Source organism: Poecilia reticulata, chromosome 18 (assembly GCF_904066995.2).
Source record: "Poecilia reticulata chromosome 18, P_reticulata-male-v2, whole genome shotgun sequence".
NCBI lineage: Eukaryota > Metazoa > Chordata > Actinopteri > Cyprinodontiformes > Poeciliidae > Poecilia > Poecilia reticulata.
Window position 1 is genome coordinate 978,962 of NC_088847.1, and position 18,699 is coordinate 997,660.

Here is an 18,699-nt window from a genome sequence, read left to right on the forward strand (position 1 = left end):
GTCAACATTTCTTAATAAAGCAAACAGAAAGCCCTAACAAATCTTTTTAAAGTAGGAAACATTTATGTACATTATTTACTGTTAATCTCTTAATATGATTTGTTCTTCAAATGGTCATTTGTTTTATTTTGGCTGATACGACTATGCATTAAATAAGCAAATAATTGATCATCTAATAATCAAACCATAACTAAAACCACAGTAAGAAACTTAATCATAGCAAAATGTTCTATACCATATCAGCCTCAGGAGATGATTGAGGGATGAAGAGATGCTGATTTCTGGTTCTTTAGGTTCTAACCGGGTCTGCAGTTCCTCTCCTGATCCATTCATAACAGCAGCACCGCGTCAAGATGAACACATTTGTTTTAATTGCCTGTATTCATCCTCACTAACATGTTCAGCCTGGGATTTGAGTCTTCCCTCTCATGTCTGTATCTATACGAGAGGTTTTGCTTCCAAGGATGGTGGAGAATTGGGTTGAGGATGTTTTAAAAATATGCGGTCGATAGCAGCTCACCGCGGCTGCGTAGTGACCGTCTCTAGGCAACCACAAGAGCGTCGGTCCATAGTGTTCTGGGGTCCTTTAGCTCACACCACAACAATTTAGCTGACCTTAATATATCGTGTTTTATTTTGGTCATTATTGTTATAGTTATTGTTGATATGTGTGTGTTAGGCGAGTCTGTCTGACATTTATGGAGATATGGAACAAATCGCATCCCGTATCGGTTCAATACGGGATGCAACATTTAACAGCCAAATACGGGACGATTCCATATTTTAAGGAACAGGTGACATCCAATGTAGTTCAGTACACATTTGTCTTTAAATATTTCATCTGTTCCTGTAATCGCAATTTCAGAGTTGAGCAATTCAGCTGGGATTCCAACATCATTCCTAAGTGTACAGTAACTTTGAGGACCCATAAATGTGTCCCCATGAAAACACTTAAGTAAACACGTAAGTAAACAGAAAGTAATGCCAAGACGTCTTTTGAAAGTAATTTTGTGTTGGATGGTTGATAAAATGTGTATCTTAGCATATGCTTGTAATTATTGTCAGGACTGCAAGACAGGGTGTGAGTAGCTTTAATACACAATATTATCACTGCGGGACAATTGCCTATACTAGGACAACCTTAGTTTATTTTCTAGTGTTTCAGTCCTCTGAGCAGCCAAGACACAAAGATGGAACCAGACACCTTTGCAGTACAAGAAAAGCTGAAATGCTATAAAGACCTAATAAGGCTGAATGTACGCATTTTCCAAAAAGACTAAACTAAGCTGTGAATAACTGCAAACTCTTTCCCTCTTATAGAAAACCCTTTAGATTTTATTTCCCAATGACAGAAACAGCTTCCTGTGTCCAAAGAGGGAAAATTCAACATTGCAACTGTTATGAAACATAATAGCCCACTTTTTTACTGCTGACCCTATGGGCTCAACAGTTTGGCATTTAACCAGTAAAGCATTTAAACATTCATAGAAGCATACTAGTGTTTAGCAACCTCCTGCTGGTAGATGCAATGCTACAGTCGCTATTTTTCAAGATAATAATTGTTTAAGTTATCAGTTGTTAAAGTCAACATTACGTAACCCCAAAGTCTATTTTGCACTTGAAATAGTCAACTACTAAACAATCAAAACTATAAAAGAATGAAATAGTAAGGATCATCTTCCTCTGGGCAGAGGTTGGTGATACATATTGGTGAACAAATCCTGCCCTGAAATTTTCTTACTCCTAAATGTTCCAGTGTCAACTGTATAATAAGACAATGGAAGTGTTTGGGAACGACAGCAACTCAGCCACAAAGTGGTAGGCCACGTAAACTGACGGAACGGGGGTCAGTGGATGCTGAAGTGCACAGTGCCAAGAGGCCGCCAACTTTCTACAGAGTCAATCACTGCAGACCTCTGAACTTCTTGTGGTCTTCAGATTGGATCAGGAACAGTGCACAGAGAGCTCAATGGAATGAGTGCATGGTGTAGCAGCGGCATCCAAGCCATACATCATCAAGTGCAATACAAAGCGTTGGATGCAGTGGTGTAAAGCATGCCGTCAATGAACTCTAGAGCAGTGGAGGCGGGTTCTCTAGAGTGACGATTCACACTTCTCCATCTGCCAATGTCAAGTTTTTTGCTCTTTTTAAACCACCTCAGCTTCTGCCCAAACTTTAAAAAGGTTTGTTTCCTCAAAGAAATACAGAAATCACTCATCTCAGCGACATCTTTTATTTGTCTTTTCTTTTTGTCTTTAGATTATTTAAATTGTCGGTGTAAGACCACCATGGCTTCGCATAAGTAGTCACAGAGAAGGTTGAAAACCTACAACAAATGAAAAAAAAAATCAATTACAGATCACAATGAACTAATTAACTAGTTTTCCAGGTAATGTTAATCTACTTTTAAGTTAACAGTGAATAAACAAACAAATAAACTACATTCCAAACACATAAAACCCATTGCATCACCAAGGCTAATTTGGTCTTCTGAATGCAGATTAAATCATATTGTGTCCAGTTCCTACCAGTGGTGTCTTTGTGGAAGCTTGAAGCTGAGGCTCTTTGTCTGCAGAGATCATTGTGAACACAGGTGTGCCAAGTTACCTTATAGACTTCCTGAGTGAGTGGCCTGAGTGAAAGGGATGGTGCGCTTGATTTTCTGTGATGTTTGTGCCAGTTGGGTGGAGATAGTAAATGCACTCACAAGTGTACCATTTGCTGTTTGACAGCCAATCTGATGGACGAGTCTGGGTTTGGCAGTTGCCAGGAAAATGGTACTTGTCTCACTGCATTGTGCACAGTGTAAAGTTTGGTGGAAGGAGGATTATGGTGTAGGGTTGTTTTCAGGAGCTGGGCTTGGTCACTTAGTTCCAGTGAAAGGAACTCTGAATGCTTCAGTTTACCAAGACATTTTGGTCAATTCCATGCTCCCAACTTTGTGCGAACAGTTTGGAGCTGGCCCCTTCCTCTTCCAACATGACTGTGCATAAGTTTACAAAGCAAGGCCCATAGAGACATGATAAAGTCAGGATTTTGTGCAGGCTTGTCTGGCCTGCACAGAATCCTGAGCTGATAGAACACCTTTGGGATGAATTAGAGCGGAGACTGAGAGCCAGGCCTTCTCATCCAACATTAGTATGTGACCTAACAAACGCACTTCTGGAAGAATTGTCAAAAATCCCCATAAACACTCCTAAATCTTGTGGACAGCCTTCCCAGAAGGGCTGGAGCTGTTCTAGCTGCAAAGGTGCACCAACGTCATATGGATTAGGAATGGGATGTCACTTAAGCTCATATGTGAGTCAAGGTGGGTGAACGAATACTTTTGGCAACATAATGTAATTAAGATGCTGCAGTTATAAAAAAAAAACTTGCACAAGCTTTATGCGCATCTACTCCATGCTTAGTGCCACATACAGGTCTGGGGAAGTAAAAATAGCGTTTTGGCCTGTGTAGGTTTTTTTTTTTTTTTTTACTGAAATCCATTTTAGAAAGAAAACCTTCCGTGTATACGGGGCCCCAAATGCACAATGTGGCAATGCTTTTGAGAAATTCCCTGTGAAGCCAAATGTCGTCTTGTCATGATCGTTTTAGTTGGGGGCAGCATGGCAGCAACAGCTTATTTGGATTTAAAGTGACAAAAGGCCATAAAACAGCTCATTTTGAAAGGAGCTCAAAAAAGGTAGAACTGAACAAACTAAATTCTCATTATCTAGGAATTATTTTGTGCAAAAAAAATGTAATAAGCATGTTTAGTAGAGTCCGTAGACCTATCCTAACCTATTCAAGGAAGCATAATAGGTCACCTTCCAGTTTTCACTTTTCGACATTATAACAGTGCCCATCTATTACAATGAAGTGAGCTAAAGCAGTCGTCCCCAATCCCTGGGCTGAAATAATTAAATAAATCCGTTTTATGCATTATGCGAGTCAAGAGAACCTTTTATTTTGAAAATCCTTTAGCCCAATTCTCTCGGTTATGTCATGCGTGCCAACATTGAGCCTACAAGCAGCAAAATGAGTAAAATGGATCAGATGTCTTTGGAAAGTTTCTTTGCGAAGGGGAAAAGGCCCAGAGAAGAGACAGGAGAATGGATTTATCCCGGTAGGTTATTCCCACATTACAAGCCTGCTCTGCATGATATGCAGCGTCTGGCTTGGTAATGAGTTAAGGAAGCCTTCAAACTGCTTTGCCATGTAGAGACCAAGCACCCTGTGCATAAGCAACACTTCAGGTGTCATTGTCTCTCATCACTCGCAGATGGGACCAGAGTCAGAGAGCATTAGGGCAGTGGTCGAGATTAGAGGAGTACGGCTTGTAAATCTTAAGTCTGGTTCACACGGCATCATTTAAGAATTGTTGGCAGATTTTCTAAACCTCTGTGACCACATAGGAGCAAATAAAAGTACAGCAGGCTCAATCGGTTCGCGTGTCCATCCACACAGCAGGAGCCACACACGAACTGATTTCACTCACGAACATCCCAATTCCAGAACAGCTTTTGAACAGACTCCACTGATGAACATTCCACTGGTCCTCCAATGGTCCAATTATGTCATCATAACCTCCCAGGGAACTATGCTTGCTTTTATTTACATCTTATTCCTTGCGTCACTCCCCAGTCAACTATCTTTCATCAATAGAGTTAAGAATACTTTACTAACTAACCTCTAGGGTTAGAAGCTTACATGAAATACAACTTGAAAAATTTGACTTTTCTGCAGAGAAAATAGCTACCAACTCTGTCATATGAGTATTTCTTTTATCAGCATGCTAAGCCAGATTTAGTATTTTTGCCAGTAAATCCCATTCCCTCCCTTAATATTCCGCTCCCTCCTCTCATTGTTGGACCAGACCTCTAGCAAAAACTTTATCGAGTATCCTTTGAGGGAAACGGCGATTTACTGAACTCACTTCTTGACAAGGATAAATATCCTTGCCAATACATTGCTGCCAGAGTTCTCCTCCCTGCCTGAAAGAGGAGAAAAATATTTCCCCGGAAAGGAAGATTGAAGGATAGAAAGGAACAGAACTGAAAGGAACAAAAGAACTCAACCTGAAGGGTCAAACAGGAATACCTGCTTAAAGAAAATGGAACTCCTTTACATTGGTTGAAATGCTCTGTTGAAAAGACAGCTGCTGTTCCATATCTTACTAAATAGATTTTTTCTTTTTAAAACATAAATATTAATTTTCAAAAACTAAGTGTTTAGGTAAGCATTTTTCATGCTTGCAACAGAATGCATTACATTTTACTCCAGAGAAAATGACTCTACTGCTTTGCTATGCAGTGACTAAGCTCAGAGAAAGACATCGTCATTTTTTTCTTCTTTTCATTCCCCAACAAAGTACCACAACCTTACAGCAGTTATGTGCAGATGATATGCTCTCAAACTAACCAGAGCTGCACACTCTCCCTGTGTTGAACAGAAATCACATGCTCCTTCTCGGCCAATGAAACGTAAAAATAAACTGAAACCGACATTCAAATTCAAAAATACGTAATTCATCCTAAATGGAAATTAAATGTAGTTCATATTCATATTAATTCAAATTCTTTAAAGAGTCATTGTAAATAGTGATCTGTGGCTAACTGGAGACCTGTCCAGGGTGACCCCGCCTCTTGCCCGGAAGTTTAGCTGGAGATAGGGACCAGCAACCCTCCCAACCCCACTAAGGGACAAGGGTGTAAAGAAAATGGATGGATGGATGGATGTAAATAGTGATGGCTTTTGGAAGGAAATATATCTTGAAGAGGTCTGTTTTACAGTTAATTTGAAGAAGCCTGTCATGATTTGTGGTTAGAAAATTTCAAGGACGGAAGCAGAGGACCCAGGTTATGGTGAAAATGGATGATTTAATCAAAGTTCTCACAGGCAGCACTGGACAATGACAATAGATGGGTGACAGCGTAGACAGGGACCCAATGAGGAAACACAGACACAGGTGGGATTGAATACACAAGGGAGTAATCAAAGAAACAGGAGACAGCTGGGATCAATCAAGGGGTAGACAAGAAGGCACAGGAACTAAATTGACTAGAAAACAAACACAGAAACCTAAATCCTTAAAGTACCCCGCCCCTCAATGGCAGCTACTAGATGCCAGGTGGCCGCATGGACCCACGAAGAGGCGGAGGCGGGCGGCCGGGTGACCGCACGGACACACAAAGAGGTGGAGGAGGGCGGCCATGAGACCAGCTGGGGCCACGGGGAAGACCAGAAACAGTTAAGCCTGCTGGCGGCTCGGGCTGCAAGGGGAGGCTTGGCTTGGTGAGCTCAGGCTGAGCGCTGAGAGACTCACTGGAGGGCTCGGACTGAGAACATGGACTCACTGAAGGTGCACTGGGGCACGTCAAGGACACAGTTGCTGATGCCGGAGAATTAATTAACCCACTTACTGGGGTCACATGCCGGCTTACTGCAGCTGGAGGCGAGAAGACTGAGGCAGCTGGTGACTGGAAACCAAGATGAGGCTCAGATGGGCGAAGGCCAGAGGGGATTTAGAAGACTGGGAAACTGCCAAAGGCTCTGGAAATGGCTGGGCAGTCTGGAGTCTGGGAACCGACCACGCCAACCCAAGACTAGGGGTACTGTGGGTGGAATGGCTGGGGATGGTATCGGAAATGAAGGAGTAATTGGTGCTGTGGAGGCAGAGTGAAAGCAACTCAGGTTTTGATTGCTCACTTTCAACTTTTTTTCTGAGTGAGATATTCTCATTTATGTCATCAGTTTGAGTGTCACATTCATTGGTACTTTTTGTTATAAACTTTACCAGTCTATTCTAAGTACTCTACCTGTGTCAGGATAAAACACAAGATATGCAGGACTATTCTTGTCGTAGCCAACAAAAATTCCCTTTTCACAACGTGAATCCAACTTTTTCTTGTTGTATTTGTATGCATAACATTCAGACCCAAAAGTTCTCATTTTAGAAAGGTCAGGTTTTTTTCCAGTTAACATGTAGTATGGAGTCTGCTCAGTACATTTGTTGTAGCATCTGTTACGGATAATAGCAGCCGTCTGAACTGCATATGTCCATAAATCTTTAGGCAGTTTGCTCTCAATCAACATGCATCTTGCCATTTCAAAGACAGTTCTCCATGTTCTTTCAGCTGTCCCATTCTGATGAGGAGAATTAGGGGCCGAGGTTTCATGTCTAATGGCATTTTGACTGAGCAATGACTGGAACTCACTAGATAAAAATTCAGTTCCATTATCAGATCTTGTACATTTGATTTTCCCATAAGGTGCCACATCTGCAATAAACTTCTCTGTCCCTTTAACAGTGTCACTCTTAGCTTTCAGGAAGTAAGTAAAAATAGCACCTGAATAGTCATCTGTAAAAGCTAGTGTGTATCTAAACCCATCTTTAGCAGCTGGCTCTATTGGTCCAGCCAGATCTGCATGTACTAGATCCAATGCACCTTTAGCTTTTCCATCAGGTTCTCTATTTCTGGTCTGAGTAAACTTGCCCTTTGTGCACACTTCACAGTTTAGATGAGGCTTTTCAGTTTTACCTTTAATTTTCATTCCATCTGCAACACTCTCCAACTTTGATACATCTTCATAATTACAGTGACCTAATATTTCATGCCACGTTTGGATGTCATAACATGCATTGCATTCATCAACCTCATCTGCAAGAGTATTTAAATAGAACAGTCTGTCATGAACATCAATATCAAAAGCCGTACCATTTTTATGGATGAGCCGGTTCTGTCCATCTTTGAAGATGACTGTCGCTCCTTGGGCAGTTGCGGCTTTAACTGAAAAGATGTCCTGGGAAAATGATGGGACGTACAAGGTGTCCCTCAACATCATTTCCACAACCCGTCCATTACTCTCACACAAACTCTGGCGGTGCCTTTCTTCAGCGCGATGCCACTGGCCCTCACGCCATCAGCCAACTCCAACACATGGCTCTGAGGCTTAAACGTTGAGTCGAAATCCTGGAACTTTGCCACGTCCATCACAATGTGCTTTGTTGCACCAGAGTCAATCATGAGGCCCTTCATCTTCGTGCCATAGATCTCGGAGTCGTCGATCTGCTTCACCTTGAAAGCGAACGTGTGGTCCTCCTCATCCATCACTTGCTTCACCTTGTCTCGCCTTTTCCGCCGGCAGTTTGCGTCTGTATGCGTAGCTCTCTTGCAGAAACTACACCACAGTCTCGACTCTGCGCTCACCCGAGGTTGAAGGACAATCCAGGGCTTTGTGTCCTCTCTGGGCGCAGGTGTAACAGGTGAGTTTCGTGCTCCAATCGTCTCTTCCTTTAACTTTCATCACGCAGTCTTCTGCGGAGTCCGCAACACACAACTTCTCGGTGCCCTCATAGCTCCTCAGCTTGGTAAGTGTTTCAGAAGTGTTTGGTAAGTGCAGTCCTTTTAAAATCATTGCAGTCAGCAGGCCATTGCTTAAAACTTCTCCTGCATTACGCAACGCTGTAATTGCAGTTTCTGCTCGTATAATATAATCAGTGACGTTCTCATTGACGGCTTTCTGAAGAGACGTCAGTTCCGTATACAAACTGATCACTCGTGGCTTACTAGAACCAGCATAGTGATCTCTCAGGATCTTTAAGGTTTTTCTGCCATCATCAACAGCATCTCTCATGACAAGGGACAGACTCTTATCGTCCAAAACTTGGATTAATTCTGCATACGCCTCTTCATTCTTGGTGACGTCTTCTTCCGCGTCATCAGGTTCGTCTTTCAATAATATGGTGCTCTTCAGCTCAAGCAGACGCAAGTAGGCCAAGAACTTGGTTTCCCACAGCTCATACTTCTTCTCATCTCCGTCAAAACATAATCTGTTCCATCGGCCGCCAAGCTTCTTCCTGGGCCCATAACCTGTAGACGCTGCCATTAGTAAAGGGCTGGAAATGCCGAGGAGAGACGGAGGAAATCAACCCACAGAGCCTCCAGAAGCGTTTGGCCTGAGTGCAGTGCTCACCGGAGCGACCTGTGGCCTTTTATTAGAAAAACGGTGTCACCTGCGCAAAGCTCCGCCCACAACAGGAAGTCAACATGAAAACAATATTCAACACATTAAATGACCACTGAACAATGAATTAATGTCAACATCTCTTAATAAAACAAACAGAAAGCCCTAAAAAAATCTTTTTAAAGTAGGAAATATTTATGTATTTAGTGTTAATCTCTTAGTATGATTTGTTCTTTAAATGGTCATTTGTTTTATTTTGGCTGATACGACTATGCATTTAATAAGCAAATAATTATCTAATAATCAAACCATAACAGTCCACTAAAACCACAGTAAGAAACTTAATCAATAAAAAAAACAGTTCTGTACCATATCAGCCTCAGGACATGACTGAGGGATGAAGAGACTCTGATTTCTGGTTCTTTAGGTTCTAACTGGGTCTTCAGTGTTCCTCTCCTGATCTATTCTGTCTGACATCAAGCAGCACTGCATCCCACGCCAAGATGAACACATTTGCTTTAATGGATTGTATTCATCCTCACTAACATGTTCAGCCTGGGATTTGAGTCTTCCTTCTCACGTCTGTATCTTTATGAGAGGTCTTGCTCCTAAGGACGATGGAGTATCGGGTTGAGGACGTTTTAAAAAGATGCGGGTTGATAGCAGCTCACCGCGGCTGCGTAGTGTCCGTCTCTAGGCAATCACAACAGCGTCAGTCTGTAGCTTTCTTGAGAGTCCTATTTACATCCCGCCGCGACAATTTAGCTACCTTAATATCCTGTGTTTTATTTTGGTCATTATTGTTACAATTAGTCTTGATGTGTGATAGATGTGTGATAGACATTTATAGAGATACGGAACAAATTGTGTCCCGTATTGGCTCAATACGGGATGCAACATTTAACAGCCAAATACGAGATGATTCCCTATTTTAAAGGATGGGTGGCAACCCTAATTGTCATTGTCTTTGCCAGTGCTACCTGTGTTGAGTTCCTTGCCTCTGTGTTCACCAGTGCTGCCTGGACTTCTGTTTACCTGTGAGAGCTTTGATTAAGTCATCCATTTTCACCATAACCTGGGTCCTCTGCTTCCATCCTCACCATTTTCTAACCACAAATCATGACAAAAAGACCCAACCTAAAATTAAGGGGAAGTTGGCAAAAAAAAAAAAAAGAAGAAATTACATCTGCAACATGGACCCAGCAGACTTTGAAAGCCTTCACCCTGCTCCATTTCCCGACGGTTTGGGGTAGTCACAACCTGCGTTTTGGCTCTCCAATACTGGATGCCTCGTTTCCCTGCATGGACTTGACTGAGTTGTGGGAAGAAGCAGAGTGGCATCGCCAGGCAGCTTTTGCCGTCATGGCCGGCAAACCACTTCCACCCAAGTCTGATATCAGTATCTTTCACTCTGCCTCCACAGCACCAATTACTCCTTCATTTCCGATACCATCCCCAGCCATTCCACCCACAGTACCCCTAGTCTTGGGTTGGCGTGGTCGGTTCCCAGACTCCAGACTGCCCAGCCATTTCCAGAGCCTTTGGCAGTTTCCCAGTCTTCTAAATCCCCTCTGGCCTTCGCCCATCTGAGCCTCATCTTGGTTTCCAGTCACCAGCTGCCTCAGTCTTCTCGCCTCCAGCTGCAGTAAGCCGGCATGTGACCCCAGTAAGTGGGTTAATTAATTCTCCGGCATCAGCAACTGTGTCCTTGACGTGCCCCAGTGCACCTTCAGTGAGTCCATGTTCTCAGTCCGAGCCCTCCAGTGAGTCTCTCAGCGCTCAGCCTGAGCTCACCAAGCCAAGCCTCCCCTTGCAGCCCGAGCCGCCAGCAGGCTTAACTGTTTCTGGTCTTCCCCGTGGCCCCAGCTGGTCTCATGGCCGCCCTCCTCCACCTCTTTGTGTGTCCGTGCGGTCACCCGGCCGCCCGCCTCCGCCTCTTCGTGGGTCCATGCGGCCACCTGGCATCTAGTAGCTGCCATTGAGGGGCGGGGTACTTTAAGGATTTAGGTTTCTGTGTTTGTTTTCTAGTCAATTTAGTTCCTGTGCCTTCTTGTCTACCCCTTGATTGATCCCAGCTGTCTCCTGTTTCTTTGATTACTCCCTTGTGTATTCAATCCCACCTGTGTCTGTGTTTCCTCATTGGGTCCCTGTCTACGCTGTCACCCATCTATTGTCATTGTCCAGTGCTGCCTGTGAGAACTTTGATTAAATCATCCATTTTCACCATAACCTGGGTCCTCTGCTTCCGTCCTTGAAATTTTCTAACCACAAATCATGACAGGCTTCTTCAAATTAACTGTAAAACAGACCTCTTCAAGATATATTTCCTTCCAAAAGCCATCACTATTTACATCCATCCATCCATCCATTTTCTTTACACCCTTGTCCCTTAGTGGGGTTGGGAGGGTTGCTGGTCCCTATCTCCAGCTAAACTTCCGGGCAAGAGGCGGGGTCACCCTGGACAGGTCTCCAGTTAGCCACAGATCACTATTTACAATGACTCTTTAAAGAATTTGAATTAATATGAATATGAACTACATTTAATTTCCATTTAGGATGAATTACGTATTTTTGAATTTGAATGTCGGTTTCAGTTTATTTTTACGTTTCATTGGCCGAGAAGGAGCATGTGATTTCTGTTCAACACAGGGAGAGTGTGCAGCTCTGGTTAGTTTGAGAGCATATCATCTGCACATAACTGCTGTAAGGTTGTGGTACTTTGTTGGGGAATGAAAAGAAGAAAAAATGACGATGTCTTTCTCTGAGCTTAGTCACTGCATAGCAAAGCAGTAGAGTCATTTTCTCTGGAGTAAAATGTAATGCATTCTGTTGCAAGCATGAAAAATGCTTACCTAAACACTTAGTTTTTGAAAATTAATATTTATGTTTTAAAAAGAAAAAATCTATTTAGTAAGATATGGAACAGCAGCTGTCTTTTCAACAGAGCATTTCAACCAATGTAAAGGAGTTCCATTTTCTTTAAGCAGGTATTCCTGTTTGACCCTTCAGGTTGAGTTCTTTTGTTCCTTTCAGTTCTGTTCCTTTCTATCCTTCAATCTTCCTTTCCGGGGAAATATTTTTCTCCTCTTTCAGGCAGGGAGGAGAACTCTGGCAGCAATGTATTGGCAAGGATATTTATCCTTGTCAAGAAGTGAGTTCAGTAAATCGCCGTTTCCCTCAAAGGATACTCGATAAAGTTTTTGCTAGAGGTCTGGTCCAACAATGAGAGGAGGGAGCGGAATATTAAGGGAGGGAATGGGATTTACTGGCAAAAATACTAAATCTGGCTTAGCATGCTGATAAAAGAAATACTCGTATGACAGAGTTGGTAGCTATTTTCTCTGCAGAAAAGTCAAATTTTTCAAGTTGTATTTCATGTAAGCTTCTAACCCTAGAGGTTAGTTAGTAAAGTATTCTTAACTCTATTGATGAAAGATAGTTGACTGGGGAGTGACGCAAGGAATAAGATGTAAATAAAAGCAAGCATAGTTCCCTGGGAGGTTATGATGACATAATTGGACCATTGGAGGACCAGTGGAATGTTCATCAGTGGAGTCTGTTCAAAAGCTGTTCTGGAATTGGGATGTTCGTGAGTGAAATCAGTTCGTGTGTGGCTCCTGCTGTGTGGATGGACACGCGAACCGATTGAGCCTGCTGTACTTTTATTTGCTCCTATGTGGTCACAGAGGTTTAGAAAATCTGCCAACAATTCTTAAATGATGCCGTGTGAACCAGACTTAAGATTTACAAGCCGTACTCCTCTAATCTCGACCACTGCCCTAATGCTCTCTGACTCTGGTCCCATCTGCGAGTGATGAGAGACAATGACACCTGAAGTGTTGCTTATGCACAGGGTGCTTGGTCTCTACATGGCGAAGCAGTTTGAAGGCTTCCTTAACTCATTACCAAGCCAGACGCTGCATATCATGCAGAGCAGGCTTGTAATGTGGGAATAACCTACCGGGATAAATCCATTCTCCTGTCTCTTCTCTGGGCCTTTTCCCCTTCGCAAAGAAACTTTCCAAAGACATCTGATCCATTTTACTCATTTTGCTGCTTGTAGGCTCAATGTTGGCACGCATGACATAACCGAGAGAATTGGGCTAAAGGATTTTCAAAATAAAAGGTTCTCTTGACTCGCATAATGCATAAAACGGATTTATTTAATTATTTCAGCCCAGGGATTGGGGACGACTGCTTTAGCTCACTTCATTGTAATAGATGGGCACTGTTATAATGTCGAAAAGTGAAAACTGGAAGGTGACCTATTATGCTTCCTTGAATAGGTTAGGATAGGTCTACGGACTCTACTAAACATGCTTATTACATTTTTTTTGCACAAAATAATTCCTAGATAATGAGAATTTAGTTTGTTCAGTTCTACCTTTTTTGAGCTCCTTTCAAAATGAGCTGTTTTATGGCCTTTTGTCACTTTAAATCCAAATAAGCTGTTGCTGCCATGCTGCCCCCAACTAAAACGATCATGACAAGACGACATTTGGCTTCACAGGGAATTTCTCAAAAGCATTGCCACATTGTGCATTTGGGGCCCCGTATACACGGAAGGTTTTCTTTCTAAAATGGATTTCAGTAAAAAAAAAAAAAAAAACCTACACAGGCCAAAACGCTATTTTTACTTCCCCAGACCTGTATGTGGCACTAAGCATGGAGTAGATGCGCATAAAGCTTGTGCAAGTTTTTTTTTTTATAACTGCAGCATCTTAATTACATTATGTTGCCAAAAGTATTCGTTCACCCACCTTGACTCACATATGAGCTTAAGTGACATCCCATTCCTAATCCATATGACGTTGGTGCACCTTTGCAGCTAGAACAGCTCCAGCCCTTCTGGGAAGGCTGTCCACAAGATTTAGGAGTGTTTATGGGGATTTTTGACAATTCTTCCAGAAGTGCGTTTGTTAGGTCACATACTAATGTTGGATGAGAAGGCCTGGCTCTCAGTCTCCGCTCTAATTCATCCCAAAGGTGTTCTATCAGCTCAGGATTCTGTGCAGGCCAGACAAGCCTGCACAAAATCCTGACTTTATCATGTCTCTATGGGCCTTGCTTTGTAAACTTATGCACAGTCATGTTGGAAGAGGAAGGGGCCAGCTCCAAACTGTTCGCACAAAGTTGGGAGCATGGAATTGACCAAAATGTCTTGGTAAACTGAAGCATTCAGAGTTCCTTTCACTGGAACTAAGTGACCAAGCCCAGCTCCTGAAAAACAACCCTACACCATAATCCTCCTTCCACCAAACTTTACACTGTGCACAATGCAGTGAGACAAGTACCATTTTCCTGGCAACTGCCAAACCCAGACTCGTCCATCAGATTGGCTGTCAAACAGCAAATGGTACACTTGTGAGTGCATTTACTATCTCCACCCAACTGGCACAAACATCACAGAAAATCAAGCGCACCATCCCTTTCACTCAGGCCACTCACTCAGGAAGTCTATAAGGTAACTTGGCACACCTGTGTTCACAATGATCTCTGCAGACAAAGAGCCTCAGCTTCAAGCTTCCACAAAGACACCACTGGTAGGAACTGGACACAATATGATTTAATCTGCATTCAGAAGACCAAATTAGCCTTGGTGATGCAATGGGTTTTATGTGTTTGGAATGTAGTTTATTTGTTTGTTTATTCACTGTTAACTTAAAAGTAGATTAACATTACCTGGAAAACTAGTTAATTAGTTCATTGTGATCTGTAATTGATTTTTTTTCATTTGTTGTAGGTTTTCAACCTTCTCTGTGACTACTTATGCGAAGCCATGGTGGTCTTACACCGACAATTTAAATAATCTAAAGACAAAAAGAAAAGACAAATAAAAGATGTCGCTGAGATGAGTGATTTCTGTATTTCTTTGAGGAAACAAACCTTTTTAAAGTTTGGGCAGAAGCTGAGGTGGTTTAAAAAGAGCAAAAAACTTGACATTGGCAGATGGAGAAGTGTGAATCGTCACTCTAGAGAACCCGCCTCCACTGCTCTAGAGTTCATTGACGGCATGCTTTACACCACTGCATCCAACGCTTTGTATTGCACTTGATGATGTATGGCTTGGATGCCGCTGCTACACCATGCACTCATTCCATTGAGCTCTCTGTGCACTGTTCCTGATCCAATCTGAAGACCACAAGAAGTTCAGAGGTCTGCAGTGATTGACTCTGTAGAAAGTTGGCGGCCTCTTGGCACTGTGCACTTCAGCATCCACTGACCCCCGTTCCGTCAGTTTACGTGGCCTACCACTTTGTGGCTGAGTTGCTGTCGTTCCCAAACACTTCCATTGTCTTATTATACAGTTGACACTGGAACATTTAGGAGTAAGAAAATTTCAGGGCAGGATTTGTTCACCAATATGTATCACCAACCTCTGCCCAGAGGAAGATGATCCTTACTATTTCATTCTTTTATAGTTTTGATTGTTTAGTAGTTGACTATTTCAAGTGCAAAATAGACTTTGGGGTTACGTAATGTTGACTTTAACAACTGATAACTTAAACAATTATTATCTTGAAAAATAGCGACTGTAGCATTGCATCTACCAGCAGGAGGTTGCTAAACACTAGTATGCTTCTATGAATGTTTAAATGCTTTACTGGTTAAATGCCAAACTGTTGAGCCCATAGGGTCAGCAGTAAAAAAGTGGGCTATTATGTTTCATAACAGTTGCAATGTTGAATTTTCCCTCTTTGGACACAGGAAGCTGTTTCTGTCATTGGGAAATAAAATCTAAAGGGTTTTCTATAAGAGGGAAAGAGTTTGCAGTTATTCACAGCTTAGTTTAGTCTTTTTGGAAAATGCGTACATTCAGCCTTATTAGGTCTTTATAGCATTTCAGCTTTTCTTGTACTGCAAAGGTGTCTGGTTCCATCTTTGTGTCTTGGCTGCTCAGAGGACTGAAACACTAGAAAATAAACTAAGGTTGTCCTAGTATAGGCAATTGTCCCGCAGTGATAATATTGTGTATTAAAGCTACTCACACCCTGTCTTGCAGTCCTGACAATAATTACAAGCATATGCTAAGATACACATTTTATCAACCATCCAACACAAAATTACTTTCAAAAGACGTCTTGGCATTACTTTCTGTTTACTTACGTGTTTACTTAAGTGTTTTCATGGGGACACATTTATGGGTCCTCAAAGTTACTGTACACTTAGGAATGATGTTGGAATCCCAGCTGAATTGCTCAACTCTGAAATTGCGATTACAGGAACAGATGAAATATTTAAAGACAAATGTGTACTGAACTACATTGGATGTCACCTGTTCCTTAAAATATGGAATCGTCCCGTATTTGGCTGTTAAATGTTGCATCCCGTATTGAACCGATACGGGATGCGATTTGTTCCATATCTCCATAAATGTCAGACAGACTCGCCTAACACACACATATCAACAATAACTATAACAATAATGACCAAAATAAAACACGATATATTAAGGTCAGCTAAATTGTTGTGGTGTGAGCTAAAGGACCCCAGAACACTATGGACCGACGCTCTTGTGGTTGCCTAGAGACGGTCACTACGCAGCCGCGGTGAGCTGCTATCGACCGCATATTTTTAAAACATCCTCAACCCAATTCTCCACCATCCTTGGAAGCAAAACCTCTCGTATAGATACAGACATGAGAGGGAAGACTCAAATCCCAGGCTGAACATGTTAGTGAGGATGAATACAGGCAATTAAAACAAATGTGTTCATCTTGACGCGGTGCTGCTGTTATGAATGGATCAGGAGAGGAACTGCAGACCCGGTTAGAACCTAAAGAACCAGAAATCAGCATCTCTTCATCCCTCAATCATCTCCTGAGGCTGATATGGTATAGAACATTTTGCTATGATTAAGTTTCTTACTGTGGTTTTAGTTATGGTTTGATTATTAGATGATCAATTATTTGCTTATTTAATGCATAGTCGTATCAGCCAAAATAAAACAAATGACCATTTGAAGAACAAATCATATTAAGAGATTAACAGTAAATAATGTACATAAATGTTTCCTACTTTAAAAAGATTTGTTAGGGCTTTCTGTTTGCTTTATTAAGAAATGTTGACATATTAATTCAGTGTTCAGTGGTCATTTAATGTGTTGAATATTGTTTTCATGTTGACTTCCTGTTGTGGGCGGAGTTTTGCGTTTTTCTAATAAAAGGCCACAGGTCGCTCCGGTGAGCACTGCACTCAGGCCAAACGCTTCTGGAGGTTCTGTGGGTTGATTTCCTCCGTCTCTCCTCTGCATTTCCAGCCCTTTATTAATGGCAGCGTCTACATAATGTATCATTAATGTCAGACACAGACCTTCTGCCCAGGGGCGGTTCTAGATGGGGGCCATCAGGGGTACAGAAGAAATTATGCTAAATAAATGTATTTTGTTAATACTCAGAGATGGATTTTTTTTTTTTTACCTTCACAATTGTATTTTAACAATGAATTAAAAATTATAGCGTTGTGCTTTTAGCTGCTGTATTGAGACATGATCACACTTTCCATCTGCCAGGGATCTGTAACCTGGATCTCTGGAGACATGTGGCTCTTTGGCTCACTTGATATATCAAATATTGAAATATTGCTCTGTTTTTTTGTTTCATTCTTTTGTTCCCATGGAAAGACACTGACTGCCCTGGCCCTCGTGGTAAATTTGATCTAGAACCAGCCTCTAAACCTAACTCCTCACTTTTATAAATATATTAGTAATACTCTTTACAATACCAGAATTTTCACATAACTTTTATACTTTTGGAGCCCTGTTTGACGACACATTGTGGTTATTAAATTAGGTATTATGATCAGTTACTCAGTACTTGAGCAGTTTACCAAATACATTTTACACTTGCTTAATTAAACATGTTTAAGGTGTGCTACTCTGATTGGAGTACAATTTTGGAGTACTCAATGTATGAATGATTGCTCTCTGGATCACATTTTTTAAAAGGTTTTGTTGGCTATAGTTGCCTTTATTTGGACGCAGTTTGACAGGAAAGTGGGTCATGAGAGAGGGGGAAGACATGCTGCCTGCGACCACCGCCACAATGACTAAGGCCTCAATATGTGGGTTGTGCTTTGCGTCTGCGCCACCACAGCACCACACATTTTCAAAACAACCTATTGTGCTAACAAATCCACAGAGGACATCATTGCTGGAGCTCTCCACTCAACACTGAACTACCTGGAGCAGCAGGAGAGTTATGTCCTCATTCTTTTTGTTGATTATAGTTCAGCCTTCAACACAATAATCCTAGTCAGCTTCATCTCAAAACTCACCAACCGACCACAGACTGTGAGACTTGGTCCTCATCTCTCCTCTACCTGCACAATGAGCATTGGTTCCCCACAGGGCCGTGTGCTTGACCCCCTCCTGAATTGCCTCCACACCCAAGACTACCCAAAATCAATTAATACCCTGAACTCCCACATCCACTAATTATATGATAGTTTGTGTATATGTGTGGATATATAAATTTAACTGATTGCACTATGTGGCTGGAAAATACATGATACATTCCCTTTAAGCAGCTATTATACAGTGTTCTCATTGGAAACTTGTTCTGTTTGTAGGCTCCAAACAGCGACCCTCCTCCTCTGCCCAGCTCGTCTCTTCCAGAAGGTTACTATGAGGAAGCAGTTCCCTTAAGTCCTGGAAAGGCTCCCGAGTACATTACCTCTAGTAAGTAATAAGCTGATGTATATTTTTATTCATTAGTATAATATGTGCCTTTATTGATAGAAAACTACTA

The 18,699-nt window shown here is 41.9% G+C and overlaps 1 protein-coding gene across 6 annotated transcripts in view; it reads left to right on the forward strand.

Moving 5' to 3' along the window:
* Positions 1-18,699, forward strand: part of afap1 (actin filament associated protein 1) — a 144,456-nt gene that overhangs the window by 71,916 nt on the left and 53,841 nt on the right. For all 6 annotated transcript variants that reach the window (XM_081599892.1, XM_081599895.1, XM_081599890.1 and 3 more), the window contains exon 4: positions 18,521-18,629. In XM_081599892.1, coding sequence (XP_081456018.1) covers positions 18,521-18,629 — 109 coding nt within the window. The remainder of the gene's footprint in view (positions 1-18,520; positions 18,630-18,699) is intronic.